A 22,669-nucleotide genomic window follows, 5' to 3' on the forward strand; every position below is an offset into this window, starting at 1 on the left:
ACCCTTTTTTTGAGCACAAAATCAGTTCATTTAAATTTTTCTGTCAAGAACGCACTCCAATTCAGCATAAAAATAAAACATAAATTCAATATTTGTATTTTGTGTCTATTTTAACATTGTTTTTTTAATACATCCGAGTTTTCTGCCTTAATTGTAATCAAATATCCCAATCAAAATATGCTAGCTCATCAAACTACAGTAGCTAGCTAAAGCTTTCCATAAAAACAAAGCTTCCTTCGTCAATCATTTTTAGAACAACAAAGACAACATGAGCACAGATCACTGATTCTCATCATTATTAATCCTTGATTAAACTGTTCATTAATTAAAGTCTAATATCGCTACCAAATGCTCACACAGGAAATTTGCTAGTCAAATGATCTTCCTAGCTATGTTTGCTAATAATGCTTTGTAAATGCATTTGCACGTCCATGAGTTTAATACGTGTTAAATAAATAAATGATGTTTCATCTGCCAGGCTTATGTTGTTAGCAGATGTCTCAAAGACATCTAGAGAAGCCATTGCTTTAAACAATATTTAGCAAAGAATTCTTTGAGAAATAAACAACTACAAGTCCTAGTTGTTATCCCGGCTAAATGAGTTTGCTAACTTTGTTAAATCAAAATCAACACATGGACATGTTTGTGACTTTCATGACTGACTAGCGGACCTTGGTTTTAATGCTCTAGTGGCTAATTAGCCTTACTCTGGTTAGCTAGTTAGCTGTAGTGAAAATACAAGTATCTTGTTTTCAGTGTTTCAGGCATGTGAGAGGTTTTTTGTTGGTCTACCTATTGTTCAACCTTTTTGACAGATGTGCTTTTTTTTGTATCTCTCTCAGTTTCTTTCCTCTCATCTGTCTGCTCACTTATCTCGGCATATGCTCCGATTCGCTGATTGTGATCTCAATTACAAAAACATACATATTAAATACACCGGAGGAACACGTAGACCTGATTATTAAACTCTGGACCTGGTGTTACACAATGAGTGTGCTAATCTGAGCGGTATCTGACATGTCCGAGGTCTGGGAATGTCATGTCCACTTCCAGAAGAAAGAAAGAACTAGAAGCCAATGAGGAAACTCCTGAAGCGTTTTTTATTAGTCTTCCAGAAACGGTAAACGAAGCACCTTCGTGACTCAGTACGTTATGAATCTTTGTATAGATCCTGACAGACGCAAGCATGTAAAGTCAATAGCAGTGTGGACAGTGAAGGGTCTTACTCAGGGGACTAAAGTGACCATTTGGAGGTGCTGGGATTTGAACATACACCCTTCTGATCATTAATACCAACATACCACTTTGGAACATCCGCATCTGATGCTTTAGTGTAGTTTCCAGAGAATGAATCCTCACGTTTTACAGATCGATCCTTATTTTAAGTTTTATATTTATTCATATGTGAAACGGAACTCGATTTTGTTGCCTCTGTACATCATATAAACAATTTAGAGTTCTGTAACTGAGTTATATATTTTGGGATCGCTGCGTTATCTGGACTTTCTGTAAGGAGTTATTTTTAAAAGAAGGAGAATTAATCAGTCAGAGAAGAAACAGTCTCAAGGCGGAAAATGATCCCATTCAACTTGTTTCTTTGCAAAAAACTAAGATGTGAAAGGAATGTAGAAAGATGTGACAGTTTGAAAAAGTTCAGTAAATTGTGGTTTGTTTAATAGTAATAGCTTCCAAAAATACTGGTACTTGTATAGATAAAATAAAATAGATAAAAAAAAAAAAGTGCTATTGCATATCACCAAATAACAGCGCTGTAATGCTAAATAGTGTCACGTCATGACCGCTCACGTCGTTCCTATGCTAACCCTTAATACACAAAGCACCGAACGACCCCTATGTCAAATATTTTTTTACCCAGAAAGTGATCTTGTGTGAAACACATTTAGCTAATTTCTTAGATATAATGCTAAAGTCACCATCTGTGCCGCAATGCTAGTCATTTTGCAGATCGCCAACTAGAACTTCTGGAAATTTCGAGTGTGGATGTGGATTTCTCATTGAATTACTATTAATCATTGCTTTAAATGGAATAAATAGTGAAAAATAAAATAAGCTTTTTATATATTTTTTTCTGGATATAGCATAAAAGACTGACACTTATAACTACTACCATCTTAACCTCTCAACTCCCTGGTTCACCACTCAGGAAATTTTCTGTTAAAGTTTTTTACTTTATTTGTTGTTTTTTATATACAGTTTGTTTGACAATTTCGATGATTAAAAAAAAAGATCCACTAGCTAGCATATGTTCTAGTTTGAAGTACCATGAAGGTTGACATGTGAAATGTTTGTGATTTGCTCAAATCTATGACATATAAACCTTAGATATTCTAAGTCAACAGTGTCTGAGGGTCCTGAGCTCTAAGCGACCTAGGGAGCTGATTAAGACCCAGACATCAATCCAGACGCCAACTTCTCACAGGAACAATAATGACAGTCTAAAATAATACACCCCCAAATGACACCACTCTTATCGGTAACAAATATTACAGTCTGAACATGTTTAATGTGACTTTTCCTTTAAGAGCAGAGTGAAAATGAGCTCATGGTTTGACCGCTTGACCCGCGGGCCCTGCCACTCAGCCTAGCGCCTCAGCTGAGGCCCGACAGAATGAGCCGATCAATATCAGAGATGCCTAATGCTCCTCCTTGTTGTGTTTTTTTTTTCAGGATGCAGCTTTTAAAGCCTGTAATGTGCGTCACCTGGGCATTCTCGAACCTAAGAGAGCCACGAAACAAGTGTTCACTGGAGTGAGTTTGGACAGTGAGAAAGAGACCAGGTACGCATTTCAGGATGCTTTTGCGGTTTGGCTCGTTCGGGGCTGCTGAGTAACTTCCTTTAACCCTTGCTTTTCTTCTCTACTTAGTATCCATGTAAATACTTGATACAAAACACAGATACAAGGCATTGAGGTTTCATGTAGGCAAGATATCAAGTTTGCAGGACAAAGAGAACCCACAGATATGAACCTGAACATGCATCAGTGTATGATTTACAGCGTTTCTTCATTCATCCTTAGTGAAGGTAAAAAAGTGACTTTTTACGTGTCACATGTATGTTACAGCACAGTGAAATTCCTTCTTGACATATCCCAGTGATGGCCAGGATACAGCACCCCGGGAACACAGAGGGTTAGGGGCCTTGCTCAAGTGCCTAAGAGAGGTAGCTTGGCGATACTGCGGCTTGAGCCTCCCCCAACCTTCTGAGCAGTAACCAACATCCTTAACCGCAGAGCTACCACTTACCCTCAAATCACCCTAACATCAATATCTTTACCCAGTAATAAGATTTCGCTTATTCTTCAGTCTTCATGCTAATACCAGAATCTGTTCCACAATGCTAGTCATCTTGCTGATCACTGATTAGAACGTCTAAAACTTAAAAAATTCTGAAAATGGATTTCTCTTAATCATAACTTGATAACTTGATATCATAACATAAATCATTGCTGCATTGCTGTGATGATTCCTGGTCAGGGTTGAGATGGTTTAAACTATGCTACAAGCTTGATAATATTTTGGGAAACCAATATAATTAGTTTGCGAATATTGCAAGCAGGTACAAAGAAATAATAACCGTGTGTGGAGGATTTAAACAGAATCAAAAGCAACAACATTTCACTAAACGTGAGCCGATACGATTTCGAGCGATGTAGCTGAGGTTGAGGAACTGTCCGAGACCACACCCACTTAGGGTTTAAAATACAAATAAAGAGATTCAGAGCATTAAAACACTGCTTTATTGAGAGCATTGTAGTTATAAAATTGTACTTTTATATATGTTTTGTATACAAGAACATTCATTTAAATTCCAGTGAACTGAATCAAGCTCTGCGGGAAACATTTGAGAATTTGAGCTGAACTGATTTTCACATTTCACTACAGTGGCACAGCTATTCTAATCAAAATATTGAAATGAGTCATATTTTTCCTTGCCATGTTTGCAGCCTGCTCAGAACTTTCCTGCACTTAATAAGGTCTGAGGTTTTTCTTTCTTTTTTTTTTTTTAAACACACACACACACACACACACACACACACACACGGAATAAAAATCCGAGTTTCTGTTAACATAATAAGCTGCTGTTATGAATGTGCAGCGTGCTGCATGAAAAACTGTAGGGATTTTCATGAAACAGAATGTCCGAGTTGTGGTCAGAGTAGGAAATTCCTCCACGTTTACTGCACCACAAACTGCACAGATGCTTCCTTGGAGGCCTGTCGCAATTTTAGATGAAGCACGATGTACCAGGGAGCTATTCAGAACATGTCACAAAATGTCCAATATGAGAGGAGTAAGCAGAGAATATGAATAGGGAAGAAATTCGGTAATGACAAATCAGTAGATTTGAATTGATGAGCTTGGTGTTAAAAAGGTTAGAAAGGTAATTAAGTGACAGATTGTTTGTTAAATGTTTATTTAGGCCATGACAGAACATCAGTGCAGATAAACACTTGTATTAGGTGAATTTGCTAAATGTTTATAATGTCAGCTTCTGCTGGTTTGTTTAAAATGACTTCTGTACGAAATAAATCACTGAATATCATCGTTTTCTCAAGCAACCAATCACATATTGCCGTTGTTTTCCAAACAGCCAATTACTACTCACCATTGCTTCCCAAACAACCAATTACTGATCACCATTGTTGTCTCAAACAACCAAGGGCTCCACAGACCTCGCCTGGTCTCGGCGCCCCGCCCCCAAATGGAGCACCTTTCCTGGTTACTAACAATCCACACCTTAACCTCATTCACGAGGCCTACTTAAGGACCTCGGCTCCACTATGGGGTGTCCGTTATTGCACGTTGTGCCTAGAGAACTCTCGAACTCTGTTTTTATCGTGTGGACTGCGCCTCGCCTCAGGAGAACCACGGATATCGACGATACCTTTCGGCATCCCTTTCGGACTTTGTAGGCCTCGGCGCCGTTCATAACACAATCAATGATCACCACTGTTTTCTCAAACAACCTATCAATAATCAACCATTGTTTCTCAAATAACCAATCACTGATCGACCACTGCTTCCCAAACATCCAATCACTGATCACCATTGCTTCCCAAACAACCAAATACTGATCACCACTGTTTTCTCAAAAAAAAATCACTGATCGACCATTGTTTCAAAAACAGCCAATTTTCTTTAAGAAACATTAATAACACTATTTTTTTATTCTATTCAAACAAAAATATTATGACTGTTCAATGAGTATGCAAAATCCATCACCCAGTGCAACTTTTTGAGCATGTGTTCCATAAATAAGTAATATTTTAATATACAATTAATGTAATTGAAGATCCACAAACACCACTTTCTAAATCAAATCATGCTGGAAGCGAATGAAAAATTTGGATTGTGTGTTCATACAAATTATGGAGTCAATCTCTTGTCAATCTGCGTCGAAACCAGCAGAGCGTAGCGCAGCGTCTTGAGGTGCCAGCGAGGTCTGTCGGTTTCTCTGGCTGTCCATTAGAGGAATCATTGAGTGTATTTTGTCAGCCTGATTGACAGGCAGAAGAGAATAAAGGGTCATTACTCGTTCTCAGCCCCCTCCCTGCCCTGTAATCAATAAGCAGGCCTCATTAGAATGAATAGATGGACACTGGCTTCACTCCGGCTTCTCCCCGAGGAAATGAGGTAAGGAGTGAGGAGTGCGGACAGCTGAAAAGCTTCTCGAGTGGTCCAGCACTCATATCTAACGCTGAGCGGGACCCGCAGTAAGTCTGTGCTTGATGGTGCGCGGTCAAACCATGGCTGCTTCATCGCTGCTTTTAAACCATTAAGAGAAAAGCTTGCTGTAATCAAATACTCAGGCTGGAAAACACACCGGCGCTTATCAATATTGCAGGTGAAAACACCACTGTTCCCAGCTGATGCTTTGTGGAGCGAAGATGAGATCAAAAAAAGATTTAGCAAGGAAAAACAAACATGCTCCCGTCACCTTCTGACCAATCAGGTTTCAGAATCCGAACACAACTAATTTATTCCTAGCTAGCTAAATGTTAGTCTGTCCTAGCTAGCACAAGCCAACTCATGCTAATGCGAACAGCGAGACCTTCTTTCATTATTAACCACTCTTATTTTTTTTCTTTTAATTTCATCATACACTCAAACCCTTCCACGTTTACTGACAGAGTGCAGACGAAATAGAACGCTAACAGATGGAAAAATCGTTGCGTTTCGGATATTTCCATGACATCTGGACGGCTTTGTGTTTTAAAGTGTCTTTTAATGTGTCGTTTAAACGTGATTTGTGCGAGCGACTTTTTTTTTTCCAGGGATGTGGAATGGCTTAAAAATGGTTAGCTACAGTATAGAGCAGCTAGCACATGCACCAGATCGTTCATATCGTTCATATCATTCAGACAGCAGAGCAGATGGTTTAAAGTTGCATGACAGAAGGGTTAAAGCTGATGATTGTTAAAAAAATTATACAAACGAAATTGTTTTTACATGGTTTGGAATGGAGGATCACCTGCTACGTGGACAGTGATGCTCAAAAAGCACATAAAATAATTATGACCACGTGTCCGCAAACTTATGGCAACATAGTGTAACTTTAAACATACCTATATTTTTTATATCTAGATAACAAACGTAGCATTGAGCCAGTGAGATAAGATATTGACCATACAATCTGAAGCTTATAATGAATTTTGGGTGAAGGGTGTAAAATAAAACCCAGTTCTGACTAAAGAATAGCAGCCCTAAAGCATGATGCTGCCACCACCATGCTTCATTGTTGTTGTAGCTTGGTTGTGTGTGAGTTCTTATCAGACTATAGAACATTTTGCCACATGGTTTCTAGTGCTTTATTTAAGTTTGGATCCCCAAATTAAATATTATTGTTTATTGACTAATACTATTGTTGTCAAATGAAAATAGTTCAGAATCAAGAAAGAGTTTAAAGACAGAAAAAACCTGTGTCTGGTTTCGACCAAATTTGAACTTGAGTGATGTAGGAACAGGGTTGAGGAACCATAGAAGTTTAAAACGTCTGAGAACCTCAGAAAACCCACGATCCAGATCTATATTTAAAAGCTGAACTTAGCTCCCGGAAAAAAGTGTGATTCAATAGTGGACTAGACGTTATTTTTGGAATGCAGCGGGTGTAGGGGAGAGCGCTGCCCAAGCCTGCCTTCTGTCACCATGACAATGGCTGCTTTAGAGTATGGCTGAGTGGAAAAAGTCTGCAGGACAGACAGGTGGTACACAAGAGAGTCCCGTGGCAACGTGCCCATGGTTTTTCCCATGATCACCCAGTTCGCTCCCTGCTGGCATGTCCCCCATTTTAGCAACACACCTACCGCAAGAAACACCACGTACAACAGGATAAAAAGGCCACTCTTGATCCAGCTTTATCCTTCAGATTTGACTTTGTTTGATTCATCACTTTCCCAGAAGTTATCCGGTTCAGCTTTGTAATCAGTAGATCTTTTGAAACAAAGCCTTAGGCAAAGCTAGAAAGGAAAAAAAAATCCAAATACTTGCTATTCAATCATGGCAAATCCTTCAGAATGGAAATACTGTTGGGACAAATCGCTCTTACTCCATCAGTGATCAGAGTTGATTTGGAGAGATTGGGAGATCTGCAAGAGACTCACTATGGCTAATTGAAATCATACTGAAGAATGAAAAATGTCTGGCTTTAACATAAACGATTTACAAACACTGATATAATGGATATAAAAAGTCTACACATGCAAAAAAAAAGGTGAAAAAATTTAAAGGAAAAAAAACCTAAACTAACACTGTGCCAACAATTTGATTTCTTTCCACCACTTTAATTGGATCAGAATTAAAAATGGCACTTGCCAATATTTTTAAATTTTTTGTTATATTCAGGCCTAGCGCTTAGCCAATTATATTAAAAAAAATTAAAAATAAAAATTTATATATATATATATATATATATATATATATATATATATATATATATATATAAGCCATTCCTTTATTGATCCCGAAGTGTGTTTTGACTGTCATGCAAAAATTTACTACAGTATTTGTAGCTAGTCATGATTTTCTTTATCTGGTTTAAAGGAGAGCAAACGTAAAGCACGATGCTGCCACCACCATGCTTTAGTGCTGGTGTTTTTTCGGTGATGTGCCCATTTGATGCTTTTTCTCATGGAAATATGGAATTATTGTACTTTTGGGAAATGTAAATTTTGTCACATGGTTTGTAGTGTTTCATCTGAGTTTTTTTATGAGTAGAAGTTTCCACCATTCACCACAACCTAGACATGTGACCAACATCAAAAATGAATATTGTTGCATGCATGAAATAATTAATAATCAGTCAAATATGGTGTGCATCTCTGATATGTTTTTGTCTACTGCTTTGATATTATTTTTTCTCTACATTTGGAGACCACTTTGAGCAGCTGGGGATGTTTCCACATCAACAGCCTAAAGATCCATCAAGTTCCCTTTTGAGTCTGGTTCCTCTCAAGGTTTCTTCCTCATACCATCTCAGAGACTGGCTTGCTCATTAGGGATAAACTTTTATAAAACTAAAACTAAGCAGACACATTTTATAACTTTTATAATTTAATTATTATAAGGAAAAAACTTATAGGCACTAAACTTAGACTTTTTTTGTACAACTTTATATCTGCTTTATCGCTGTAGAGCTTTTGTGAGACAATGTCCATTGCAAAAAAACAACTCAAAAAATAAAAATTAATTGAATTAAATGATGGCCTTTTATTTTATGGTACATCAAATGTTTTTAAACTTCTTCTAAATCCCTCTTCTGATTAAAACCTTTCAGCAACTTTAGGTGGATGAAACTAAAAAGAAAATGCTTTTGAACATGAAATTTAATGCGGTTGGTGCATTTGGATTATTGGATATTTATGCAATTGGGTTATTGTAAAAAAAAGATTATTGTATTGTATTGTATCATATATTTTTTTTCCATATTTCTGATTGTTTTTAATTAAAACTGAAAATTTCATTGAAAATATTTTGTCTAAAACTTGGTTAAATTTATTTTGGTGTTGTGGTGTCTAGACTTTTTATATATATATATATATATATATATATATATATATATATATATATATATATATATATATATATATATATATATATAGAGAGAGAGAGAGAGAGAGAGAGAGAGAGAGAGTAATAACCAAATTTGAAGTTTGTGGACACCTGACCTTAAGATGTGCTTTATAAAAATCCCATTCCTCATTAAGTCACCATTTATATATATTTATAATAATTTCCACTCTTCTTGGAAGATGTTTCACTAGATTTTAGAGTGTGTGTGTGTGTGTGTGTGTGTGTGTGTGTGTGTGTGTATATATTTGTGCTCATTCAGCCACATGAGCATTAGTAAAGTCAAGTACTAATGCACTAGCTGATGTAGGTGAGGTGAGGAGGCCTGGGGTGCAGCCAGCATTCACATTCATCCCACAGGTGTTCGATAGGGTTTATATTTCTATAGCAGGAGATCTTTCACTTCAATCCATGTTAAGCATATCTTCATGAAGCTGGATTTGTGCTCGGTGACATTGCCATGCTGGAACAGATTTGAGTCTCCTGGTTCAAATTGTACGGAAAATTTTATGCTATTGCATCCAAAGACATCTGATACATTTGTGTGCCTCCAACTTTGTGTGAAGAATTACATATGGCTGGAAAAATGACAAGTCGTGATAATTTTGTCCATATAGTGTAGGATGCTTCTTCTTTTCACTATTAGATTCAGGAAAATTGGCAATTAAATACAGATTTAGGCCACACACACTTTGGGTATAAATTCAAATACGGACAATTTATTGGAGCATTACACTGATACGGTAACTGTTGCATGTTAGGGCATTGCATTATTGATGTATTCAGATGATCAAGCTAAACATATCGAGACACGAAAAAACACACAGAGCAACAAAATATCTTTTAAATAATTTTTTTTTATTCCTTTACTTAGCAGAAAGCATACTGTATACATAAAATACCCTTGAGATTTCTATAAATATTTTATAATTAGAGAAGATACAAGATTGAATCCACTGTGTGCCTAAATCCAGGGGAGGGGCTTTTAGGGATGAAGAATACAATCAGCTCGTTTGACAGATTAGCAGAATAAGGCACACGATCATGCGTTCATATACAACAGGAAGCAAAGTATCCCAAAGTATCTGTATCACAATAATGAACGTAACATTGGAAATCGATATTAAGTGCATGCGTTCGAAAGACATCTTTCACTAGAAGAGAAGTGAGCCTTCGTTTGAGTGCAGACCTCTCTGTTTTGGTATGCTAAAAGTTTCTGAAGTTCCCAGTTCCAGGCCTGGACACAGCAAAGAAGTTCTGGACATGCCCGAGGATTGATACACAAATAACATGGCTACTAAGTGTTGGGTTGCCAGGACTGGGAGCAGGATATCTGTCCAATGAGGCAAGGTGCTCAAACAAGGTCCACTCCTTCATCTTTAAGGACACACATCTGATTATAGAAAACATTGATTACGTAACAAATCCTTTGGTGTCTTCACGTCATTTTTATTGCTGGTCTCGGTCTCCATTGGAAAAAACAACAACCTCCATTCGATTAGAAATATTGCTGTACGCTTGTTAAAGGAGAACAGGCGTTGCTATATAATTCTAGTGTTTTGTGTGATGGTGCTGGGGGTGGTGGTGGTGGGGGAGTCCCATTAGAGAAATGATAGCTCAGAGCACAAATGGTTTAATTACAACAAAATGAGTTTGTTTTTGCACAGAGCGGGGATGCATTTGCTTGTTTGCAGGGACAGCATCCTTGGAGTGATCACAAACCCTGTCGCTGGAGATCCGTCCCAATTTGGCTAATCCACACTTTATTCAAGCAGCTACACTGAGCATTATTTCTAACTTTAACATGGTGCTTAGATACTCTCTTTCTGTCAATGTTGACAGCTAGCTAATAGACATCAAGCTAATTAGCAGTCCTGCACTGTACATAAACTCAAGCCACTTGGTTCAATCCTGGGTCACTAAAACAAAAAGCCTCAGATACGTCATGTCAACCTTACATTTATAACTGCACTTCATTGCACTATTTATGATTGACCCTCCTATGACACCATATTTCCCTCTGATCAACCCTGATTTCAACAAATCGGTACACAAGTCAACCGGCAACTAATATGAACATGCCGTTCATCCAAAGTAAGGAATAATTCGTGACAATTGTGCTGTTGTACGAAATAATAAACAATGAGGTCACATGTTCCTCATTTTCCAAACACACCCACATTCCGAAGGGTTTTTATTCCACTTACTTCACAACCATTTGTTGCATTTTTTCAAAGAAGGACAAAAAAAATAATAATGTTTTTAGGTATGTTTAAGGATATGAGACACCTGATTACTTTTATCACTTCCACTGAGCAGCTGTAAATATCTTTTCTTTCTTCATCAGGCTTTTTTTCTTTATATCCTCTGACATTATTGATTATAAAATACCCTGCAAAAAACCCCTGAGCCCTACTTCTGTCTGTTACAAAACACTCACACTGGATACGCCTACAATTTTCTCACAGTTACAAAAAAGTCACAATATCAACAAATACATACGTTTTTTTTAAAACCTCATTTATAGTTGATGCATCAACCATATAAAATTTACGTTACAATAGAAACTATACCTGATTGGAACAATTGCATTATTAAAAACTTTGCACTGTCTGAAATGTATCGGTATAGAAAATAATTCAACAACCTCTGACCGATCAGAACGGACTATTTGCAAGTGCTGTGCTATAAAATCATCAAATTAGCTCTGATGACGATAAAGGAGGGATGTGCTAACGTTTAGCATGTACACACAGCTACTACTATATTCAAATATTAGCTAGTTTTCAGTCAGTAACTGAAGCCTAACTGGTTATAATGAGTCAAGGGATAGAGCCATGATCTCCAGGAAAGTGGTTAGTGAGCACTACCAGAGGAACAATTGCTTTTCTTTTACAGCTAGAATCCTGTGATTCTTGGTCGAACTTGGTGTAACTCCTTTGTTTCTTGTTATATTTCTGGAGTAGAAGCAGAATTGGGGAGGTAGTCCAATTGGTGGTCTGATTTCACCATGAGACCATGCACTGCACTGGAAATGATAAAGGTTCATTAAGGCATATATATACAGCAAGCATATGGTTTTTATACAAAGACATCTACCAACATCTTTATATGTATATGGTGTAAAAAAACAGTCTAAACACAGGTTTACTTTATTCACACATTTCCACACACATATACACATTCCAGCCTTTCATATTTACTGTAAACAAATGAGAGACCAAATTATAAAAAAAGGAAGAAGATGAACTGAAATTGCATCCCTGTTTTTTTTTTTTATTATTATTTTACATGCAGCAAGGCACTGCAGAACCTATCCGGCGTGACGAAACAGTCGGGACTGATTGCTACAAAATGTTGTTGGGACAGCGTTTGTCCTGGACACCAGCACGCACACACATGAAGAAGAGAAGGAGATGAAAGTCATCGCGAGATCTTTGTCGACCATAAGGAGCAGTTCTTTTTTTTTTTAAGGCAAGAGCAAGAAGAAGAAGAAGTACAACCAACAAATCAAATAGTCACTGCTTTCCACTGGTGCTTTTTTGTTTTACACTATTTAATTTTAAGGCCTTTCATGTGAAACATGACATCATGTTGTCCACGTTAGAAGTTCCTCGAAATGCGAGAACTTGATTGTCCAATTGAGGGTGGCTTCAGAGGGAAGACATCTTGGTCCCTTCTTTCGTCAGGCATGTTCATGGCCATCTAGGAGTGACTGTGAGAGGAAGTGCAGGACAGGTCATTCCTGATTATCTCATTGACTGTGGAGACAGAAGGAAACAGAGACATGTTTTAAATTGAAATAGAAACAAGCTAAATTTAGTCAGTAGAGATGACAACATCATGGTTTAACCGCAACATTTACGGCATTTGGCACACGGCCTTTTCCAGAGAGACTTAAAACCGAGCAATTAAGGGTTAAGGGCCTTGCACAAGGGCCCAGTATTGGCAACTTGGTGGTGCTGGGATTTGAACTTGTGACCTTCTGATTCAGAGTACAATGCCTTTTTTAGTAATTAATACAACAATGTAAGAATTTTTAGAGGACATGGGACATGAAGATCTAATTTCCGGTAGCCGTTCATCCACTGTATCTCGGTGAAATCTGATCTGGAAATTTCCTGCACTTGTGAGCCAATAGAAACCCAAAGGGTGGGACTAGGGTCTTACTGGTTTTCTATTTAGATGAAAACATCACTGCAAATCCAAACTGTAATTCTTCTGACTGGTCCCCTTTATGGTATGAGGAAACCATTCTAGCCTGCTGACCCTGATTTCTTCCTGGATGGCACCACCCTCATCTACAGACTGGCTTGATAAGAATAAGCAAAATAATAAAGTAATAAATACTGAAAACTATATTAAGTGGTACTCTTGTATGATCCGCATAACTTTCGGAGGTAGATCCAATGGGCTGAAATGAATGTTCAGCAGCCAAACATGGCCACTCCATAATGTTCAGCCACATGGTAACGTTTTGCTCATTTACAGAGGAGTGGGATGTGGTTTGTGGCAGATCTTTTGGCCAAGCTTAACGACAGAATACTCAAGAAGCCAAACTTGCACAATAGTACTTAAGCAATCCCAGACTGTAGTATTAAAGATATATTATTACTGTCAAATGATGTCAAACGTAGATTCTCGTTCACAAGCGCTTAGGAAGCACTGGACCGGCTTGCTGAAAGCACCCGCACATTTCCCATACGCTCAGACTTCAGAGTGGCCTTATCTCTGTGTTCTTTGGCTGGACTTGAGGAAGTGACTACACAGAGAGTCTAGCTGACCCCAAGTGATCCCTGATGACCCCTGAGATCATGGCTGTCTAAAGCGTGTTTGATGATACACTGACTCCACCAGTAGATGAACACAGGAAGATCTAGCTGTGCTCCACGCTACATAATCAGGGTGGATTATAACTCACGCCTTTATGATCACAGACCACCAGGATGCCTTATCAGCTTCTCCAGCAATGGTATATACACACATGCACGCACACACACACACACACACACACACACACACACACACACACACACACACACACACACACACACATATAAAAACACACATACGGATGCCCAGAACTCGTTTTCCTACATAAGGGAGTCCCAGTGGAAAAGTGCAGGCTGAGCCAACACCACTGGCTGTTTGTGCCCGCCACAGCTCGCAGCAAAACAGGCATTAACATGCCAAAACCATGTTCTTCATTGCACACAGTGGCAAAAAAAGTAGACCACAAACCAACCGTCACAATTATGTGATCAAGCTGTAATGTCTGTACATATAAAACAAAAAAAGACTCAGGTAACAAAAAAATTGTTAGGAGCGTTAAAAGAATTCTAAACGTAAAAACAAAGGGGTTTCTTGCAAAAAGGAAGAGTGCTCGTTTCCTTTTCAGTCTTGTCAGTCGCGTTAACGGTCGGGCTTTCTCTGAAAATTTCACACCTACACAGCAACCACAACATTGCTTTGTTTTGCTTTATCAACTAATACTTTCCATTTCCAAGCCATCAGCTTTTCCACTGTAACATACAAAAATTAAGCACAAGCTGGAAAAAAAAGACTGATTTATACCAGCAAATATGTCCAGAGGCCTTTAATCAACCATCTGCCATTTAAAAAGCCACTGAAACAGGATGCTGTAAACTGTTAAACCTCAATTCTTCCTATGCGGCTAATTATAGCTTTCTATTAATATGACCTGTTGATTAACAAATACAGTACACACAAGAAATTGTAAAGTGAATTGTTTGTAATGGCAAAAGAAGGTGAACTGGTTGGATGTTGAGGTGTGGAATACACTCTTGGGATCAAGCCCACCTGATGCAATGCATTGTAATAATGTCAAGCATTAAAAAGTAGCCGGTGGTTGCTTTAGACTTAGAACAAATACATGAGATGGGATAAGTTACTATGTCAAGAATCTACACAAAATGACCTGCAATGTTGAATTTATTTAAAGAAATGATGTTCCCACCACCAGGCTTGATATCCACACAGTGTGGATAGTCTTTCTCTCTTGATTAACAGTTTTAGAGAGAAAAAACATTCTGTATTAAACGAATGAATGAATAAATAAATAATTATGTTGAGCTTTGGGTGTTTGGACGTAACACGAGAATCAACTGTGAAGTAAATTGCATTGACATTAATTTCAAAAGTTAAAAGTCTTGGCATTACAGTATAGACCGTTAATTGTGATTCAATGTTATTAAAACCTTTGAGAATTTCTATTCAAATCCAAAGACTAAGCCTGGCTAAGAAATAAACCAGTCTTGTTACCTAGCTATATTAATGGCTATATAGCTATAGTTATACATATACATGTAGTTATCGTAAATATATCATTACCTTAACTGCACTAGCTGTAAAACTATAGTATGTTTAAAATAAATTTTTTCAGCTTAGCAACTGTAATGAAAATCATGTTGTTTGCTTCGATGTACCTCAGGGGTCTACCCTTGGACCATTTATCTTTTAAAATGTAATTTTAATTCCACTGTATCTGTCTAATATCTTCACATTATTATATTTTTAAGCTGCTAGACTAAAATTCAGATCACTTACACTGACACCAACAAAAGCAAGGGAGCAGGCATGGCTGGTTGCAGACGGAGTATTTCGAAGTGTGACAGAACACAGAAGGTGCTTTATTAAAACATGCATCTTCCCTGCAGTGCCCCAGCCTGGAATACGGGCACTGCCAACACACACACACACACACACACACACACACACACACACACACACACACACACACACACAGACACACACATATATACACGTGTGTTTGTGTATAGGGAGTACAGCCAACCCCTCCCTCCTGATTTTCCTTTTGGGTGTGGTCCTGTTAAAGGCATATTTTAATCTCATTCCCCATGCAACGGATCGTTGACTGGCAACTGACGTTCGCCGGTCTAAAAATACACAATGCAGGAATTCCGGCTTTACGCTCTTTCACAAACCGACAACCCGTATTGATATGACAATGTTTTCCTGTCAATACCCATGTGACGTCATTTCACAACTTTCCGTTATGGATTATTCATCGTTTGGGTACGGTGACGGAAAAAAAATACCATAAGCGGTTACCAATCATCAATAGTTTCTAAGCAATCTTAAATTGTCTCTCTGTCATAATGTAGTTCTCTATATACTCATTTTGTGTTTGTTGTGTGGTTCTGTGTTCTGTGGTTACAGTTAGAAACCTGGTACAACCAGCTAAATCTGACTTGCTAGTTCTACCAAGCTAGCAAAACAATCGGATATGTAGCTAAATGTCATTCAAGAAACAGTACAATTTTTTTTTTTCTTATTTAGGAGCTTCAGCTAAGCTGACTAGTGATGACAGAGTGTCGTGTATGCAATAGTGATTTTTTCCGTGTGTGCTATATTGCCCCTTGTGAGGTAGCATTATCAGCAGTTTGAAAAAATGTGGCTGGCTAAGATGTATGTCTTAGCATTTAAATGACTTGACCTTGAAAAGGCAACCCAACTTTGGTATGCAGCATGTCTGGGCAATGAAGTAACTTTGACAGGACAGTTCAGCGATGTTCGATTCAAGAAAAAAACAACAGATCCTGCAGAAAGTTACTCCAGAACATCTAGTTATGCAATAGCTTAGCATTTGGTCCTCCAGTTAATGTCTGAAATTATTGTATTCATATTATTACCATCAATGCTCACAATCAAAAAAGCAGGAAACCCTAAGTATGAGTGACTTCCAAAAGAGCGTGTTGTTTGGTGTGAGATGGATGGCCGTCATGCCTGAATGATATTTAGCATGAAATCTTATACTGTGACGATGAGCACGAGGGGAAACTAATTCCGGACCAGCTTTTTCAATCAGGTCTGATGAGTTCAGCAGCTAAGATGCTGACCCCCAGGCACGGGCCAGCGTTTGTAATAAATGAAGGATTCTATAATAAACAACCAGCACTATATGAAGCTCTAACTAAAATTATTTTCTTGTCAATAATTTGCAAGTGTCAAGAACTGTCATTTTTACTCTCTTGACTGAATACCTAGTGCAATTCAACAACATGTTTCTGTCATGATTGCAATATCACAATATCCCGCTTTGAAATTGTATATGTTCAATAGGGCGGCTTTCACAGAAATGCTCTAACCTTGTTTAAACCGCCCGTGAAATTGATTTGGCAAAGGAAGCTTAACTCTGAATTTGATGCTGTAGGAGAAGGGCAATTGAATTTCCTGCTACATATTACTTATTGTTTCCCCACAATATCAAATCTGCTCTCGCTTTCAGCCGAAACGCTAATGGGCCATTCGCAGCCTCCCACGCGTGGAGTCGCGCCAGCTAGGGAGCTAGCATGCCAAGCTCCTGCCTTAACCCCATAGAGAAAGACATTAGACGGGGTTAAGAAAGAATACAAACACACACATGCTGAAAAATTCCACTGGATCAGTCATTAGTCTACTGCAGTTATAAATACAGAAGGGAAAAAAACGTATACGGACGGCATGCCCCATCAAGAAAAACTCGGCTGATTTGGAAAGCCTGAGCTGGCCATGTGGAAGCATTCAGCTCAGAGGCTGACAGCAGGGGGACAGACAGAAGGAGGGAGAGTTTGTTTTAAAATGGCTTTGAATAAACTCTGGTGTGTTATTCACCAACCCCTGGCAGCAGCTGCCGAAACCCTTCAAATCCCCATTATGTCCCACTGTGAAAGAGACAGAGAGAGCGAGAGAGAGAGAGAGAGAGAGAGAGAGAGAGAGAGAGAGAGAGAGAGAGAGAGATAGAGAGAGAGAGGGAAAGATTAAAGGAGTCTCTCCAGACTACTTCTACTTTTTGACAGCTGAGAGGCCTTGAGTCAGAGGCATGGCCATACGGGTGGCATAGGAAGGCACCGTATGACCATGGAATAAACCTGGCTACCCCAGCTTGCTTCTAACAAACATATGAGATGTTCATACCAGTGGTTCTCATAGCATGGTCCATGAATCTCCAGGTACGCTGTAGGACTTTGGTTTTCTGTATCAACTTGGACTTTTCTCTGACAGATTGGCAATTGTGCTTGGACTTGTCCACACCTTGGGCATTGGTTCTTCTAAATATGGTATTTGTCTCAAATGTTTATAGCTATAATGCCAATGTTGGTGCATGCTCAAAGTTGCAAAATAAGTAATTCATTGTCCTAAAGAAAACATTGACTCCTAATTTCTGACTTTCATCTGGACCTCTTTAAACTCTGTCTTAACTATATCTTAGTCAGTCCTGGTCTTGAATTTGTGGCAGACTTGACTACTATCCTCAAGTGGCTATAAGAAAAAAATAGTAATGGGGTCTGAGTAACTTAAATTCATATTTATTATTGAGCTTGATAACTTGAAACGAGCAAATCTATTAAGCATGCTAACTCGAAAGTTTTGGTGGAATTTTCAGAATTAGAAAACTTTAACAGATCGAATATGAATGTGAAGAACTAATGTTCTTGGAATAAATCTGATCTTAGGGGTCCATCAAATGTAAACTCTTGGCAAACGTTATTATTGGATAATTGGTAGGCAGATCAGTAAGTACTATATAAAATGTAATGCTTCCCCTTCAGAGAATAATGCATTCAAAATAGTTGTGCTACTGATAGAAAATGTAAAAGCATTTACCAAAGGTTTATTCTTATAAAATCTACAAAACCATAGATTGCTACAATCCATTGAAATTGACAATTTTGCTTGTAATGCTATGTCTCTTGGCATTTAGTGGACCCCCTGCTTCACAGCTTTATACACACACTTAAGACTCTTACACAATCCTTTATGTACTTCAGATGCAGTAGATAAAGCAATGAGCTTTGGCACTCCACCTGTATGATAGAAGCTGATCTTGAAGTGTGAGTTCGGAGGCTCCCTCGAGCGTGATCAATTACAACTGTTGCCAGGGTGAGAGAGGAACCCCCGAGGGATACGCGAGTCTACTCGACCCAGACAAGAGAGAAAGAAAAACAAACTCCCGCTACCAGTGTGCCTCTGCCTACGCAGACCCAGAAAGGCACGGTCGCCAAAATTAGACGCTTAATCTAACAACAATGGCTGTTTGGATTGGCTCCGTTTTGAGGCAGGACCTCTTTTCCCTTTGATCCACCAAGCCTCCGTTTGTCTCCCTGCAGCTCTTGTTTTCTCCCCACCTCCTCCCTCCTCCTCATCTCTTTGCTATCTTCCTCTTCTCCTGCAATCACTTCCTTTCTGTCTCACGGGAGGCCAGGGTGTATGTGTCGGGTGGCATCCCCAAGGATGGTGTATGTGTGTGTGAGGAAGGGGTGTTTACATGGTTAGGCCTGCTCTCCAGTGCCCTAATCAGAGATGTGCAGAAATGATTTACAATTTGCTCTGCTGCACACACATTTCCTGAAGCACAACAAGGATTTGGCTAAATGCAAAAACCATGACTACCTTTCATGCCTAGTTGGCCTATTACATCATCATGGGGTACATGGGGCAACACTGTGAGCACAGGTGTTTTAACCCCAATAAATGAAAGTGCACAACGTCTGCATTTGTGCGGGTCCAGGACAAATGTTCTTCACTCATCTGATAAGCAACGTTTGACAAATTCGAGCTGGACAGCCGAGCTGCAAAGAGAGTTTCGTCATCTCACATTCAGATATTGTGGGAAAAAAAGGGCAGGCGCATATTGAAACTATCACGGCTGTATTTAACGGGATTTCTAACATCGGGATTTGTACGCTGCATCACCTGTTTCCTGTCAGTCTTGATGTCAGATTTAAAATCGCTTTCAAGTTTTCCTCCTTATATAAAAGACATATATACAGGCTGTCATTGGGGTGTCCAAAAGGATTACATCAGTGTGCACTTTATTGGTCTCTGACCATCACATGGAGAGCAATCAGGAGAACGTTTTTTAACCATTACCTTCATTCCATGTCAATTCCATCATGTCTCAAGAAAGAGAACCTGTGACTTCCGTTTCTGAAATCTGGCAATGTGACCTTTATTTATAAAAATAGAGCTGAAAGTGAGATGTTAGCAGAGCTAATCTTATAATACTGTTCACTAGTTAGCGCTAAAGTTTCTTTTAAGCATCTTTTAAACCTTAATGGTGTAAAGTATTTAAATAAATGTACTTTGTTATTGTACTTATGTAATTTTTTGGCTACTTTTCTAGTTTTACTGAGTATCTGAGTAAGCAAATTTTACTCTATAATTCTATAATGCTCATAATTCAATATACGGTATGTATTTTTTACTCTATAATTTTATTGACAATGACCGTTGCTAATTAAAATATGCATGGCAGTTTTATCTGTACTTGTTTTTAAATCTGCTCTTAAAACTTGATTTTAATTTTATATTTATATTATTTAATATTTTGGATGTATCAGTGATGCTTATTTCAGTTATTTATTTTATTTTATTTTATTTTTATTTCAAATTTTAATAAAAGCACCTTGAGATGCAACTTTTAAAGACGCAATATTAAATAAAGATTAACAATAATAATAATAATAATAATAATATTAATTATTAAGGTATAACACTCCCCTACCTGCATCTGCTGCCTGTGAGCGAATCTTTTGCACTGCTGGTCTAATTTTCAGTCCTAAAAGAACTAGAATAGTTTCCGAAAACTTAGAAAGAACCCGCTTTCATTGAAGTTGACTAAAAATATTGGCCCTCTCTGAGACTGAGAGGTGCATCAAATCACAGTCAGCTCTAAATATTTGCTTTTATTTTTATTTTGTCCATTTAATGTTAATGGATCTTCCACTTTTTGACATGATACTGTAATTTTAGTTGTTAATTGAAGATCAACAGAATCATTTTTAAAGATTGCTTTACTACTTTGGCTTGTTGAAGATACTGCTGTGTTGATCTTGGTTAATGCAGTGTTGACTTTTCACTAACATGTGTATCGATGTTAAGAATGTTGTCCAAAATGAGTCAAATACTCAAAGACTTTTACTCAAATCATATTAAAATTGGTGACTTTTTTAACTTGTACTGGAGTAAGTTATCACTACTTTTACTTAATTGTGATTTTCAGGGTACTATTTTCACCTCTGTCAAACCTACACTTTTTAGGTTTAGCGGAATACAACCTGCAATATAAACAATATTTATTGAATGGGACCCAAAAACGCTTTCAATTTTGAGGTGGTGGAACATATAACAGAAAAAAAATATAATGAGAATCTTGCCGAATCTGTACAGTCAAGGTTTTTTAAAAAGGTTGGCATATTTCAAACGCATCTGCTAGTGTTTCCCCATCCCTTTAAATCCCATCCCTCTTGTGCTGGCTTTTCCACTCCATGGTCCCATCCACCCCTTTTCAGGAATTCTTTAAATGCTTCTATGGCTCCTACATCTGGACGCTCTGAAATACCCATTAAGCAATATACAACGATCAGAATTCACTAGGGTCCATTGAGCATCTCCTCCAAGTCTTACACACACACACACACACACACACACACACACACACACACACACTATGCGTACTGAGATAAAAAAAAAAAAAAAACATACACAGCACAGACATATTCATAACTCATACAGAAGAGACGCAAGAGTAGACGCAATTCTCTCAAGTCCAAACACATACAGCATGGATGCAGCGTGCATAAATCACAACCGTGCATTCAGCAATGCGGTTTCGTCACCTTTTATATCACTTCACGTTCCAGGGCTCAAGGTCTGAGAACCTTAGCAGGGGCAGTGAGTGTGATTCCAGTAAAAGTCCTGCAGGTTTAACATAAACACCAATGATAAGCCTCAAAGCACACAACGTCCCTCACCGGTCTGATTTCCCTGCAACGACTGCAGTGCTGTTAACGTCCATGAGAACAAAGATGAAGAATTGCGAATAACAACTCAAAATTGAGTTAATTGACAATGCGGATGAGGACGTGGGTCTGATTTTCTGCATTGTTAGAGTTTGGATTATGAATTTATGCTATGAATGCTATGTTAAAATGACCTCTACTCTTCTGGGAAGATGTTGCACTAGATTCTGTTGGCTCATTCAGTCATAATATCGTTAGTAATGTCAGGTACTGATGTAGGTTATGTGAGGAGTGATGTGTTGTTATGCTAGAACAGCTTTGGGTTTCCTAGTTCAAGTGAAGGGAAAATTGCTACGGCATCCAAATACAGCTAAACAATTTTAGCAAAGTTTGGGAAAAACCCCAGCAATTTCACTGTGCTGTAAAATACATGCGACAAGTATAAAATCCGTCCATCCGTCCATCTGTCCATCCGTCTATCTATCTATCTATCTATCTATCTATCTATCTGTCTGTCTGTCTGTCTGTCTGTCTGTCTGTCTGTCTGTCTGTCTGTCTGTCTGTCCGTCCGTCCGTCCGTCCGTCCGTCCGTCCGTCCGTCCGTCCGTCCGTCCGTCCGTCCGTTCGTCCGTCTTTTTCTATAGTTCGTATCTTACTGTATATTATTTTTTCTATACCACAGCAATTTTCCACAGTTCTTTTTTCTTTTATATTAAAATGCAAAGAGCCAAACCTTTATCCATTATGTTTTTATAAATAAACTCATTCCTGTCAGGACTGAAAGGTTTAATTTGAAGAAATGCCATTATTTAAATAGA

The 22,669-nt window shown here is 38.3% G+C and overlaps 1 protein-coding gene across 4 annotated transcripts in view; it reads right to left on the reverse strand.

Moving 5' to 3' along the window:
- Positions 1–9,926: 9,926 nt before the first annotated feature.
- The window catches only part of LOC310717500 (nuclear factor of activated T-cells, cytoplasmic 1-like), a 64,591-nt gene continuing 51,848 nt past the window's right edge, over positions 9,927–22,669 (reverse strand). For all 4 annotated transcript variants that reach the window (XM_083525639.1, XM_083525641.1, XM_083525642.1 and 1 more), the window contains one exon: positions 9,927–12,848. In XM_083525639.1, coding sequence (XP_083381765.1) covers positions 12,793–12,848 — 56 coding nt within the window. In that variant the 3' untranslated portion in view covers positions 9,927–12,792. The remainder of the gene's footprint in view (positions 12,849–22,669) is intronic.

This window comes from Silurus aristotelis, assembly GCF_946808225.1.
Source record: "Silurus aristotelis genome assembly, chromosome: 22".
In the NCBI taxonomy this organism is placed as follows: Eukaryota; Metazoa; Chordata; class Actinopteri; order Siluriformes; family Siluridae; genus Silurus; species Silurus aristotelis.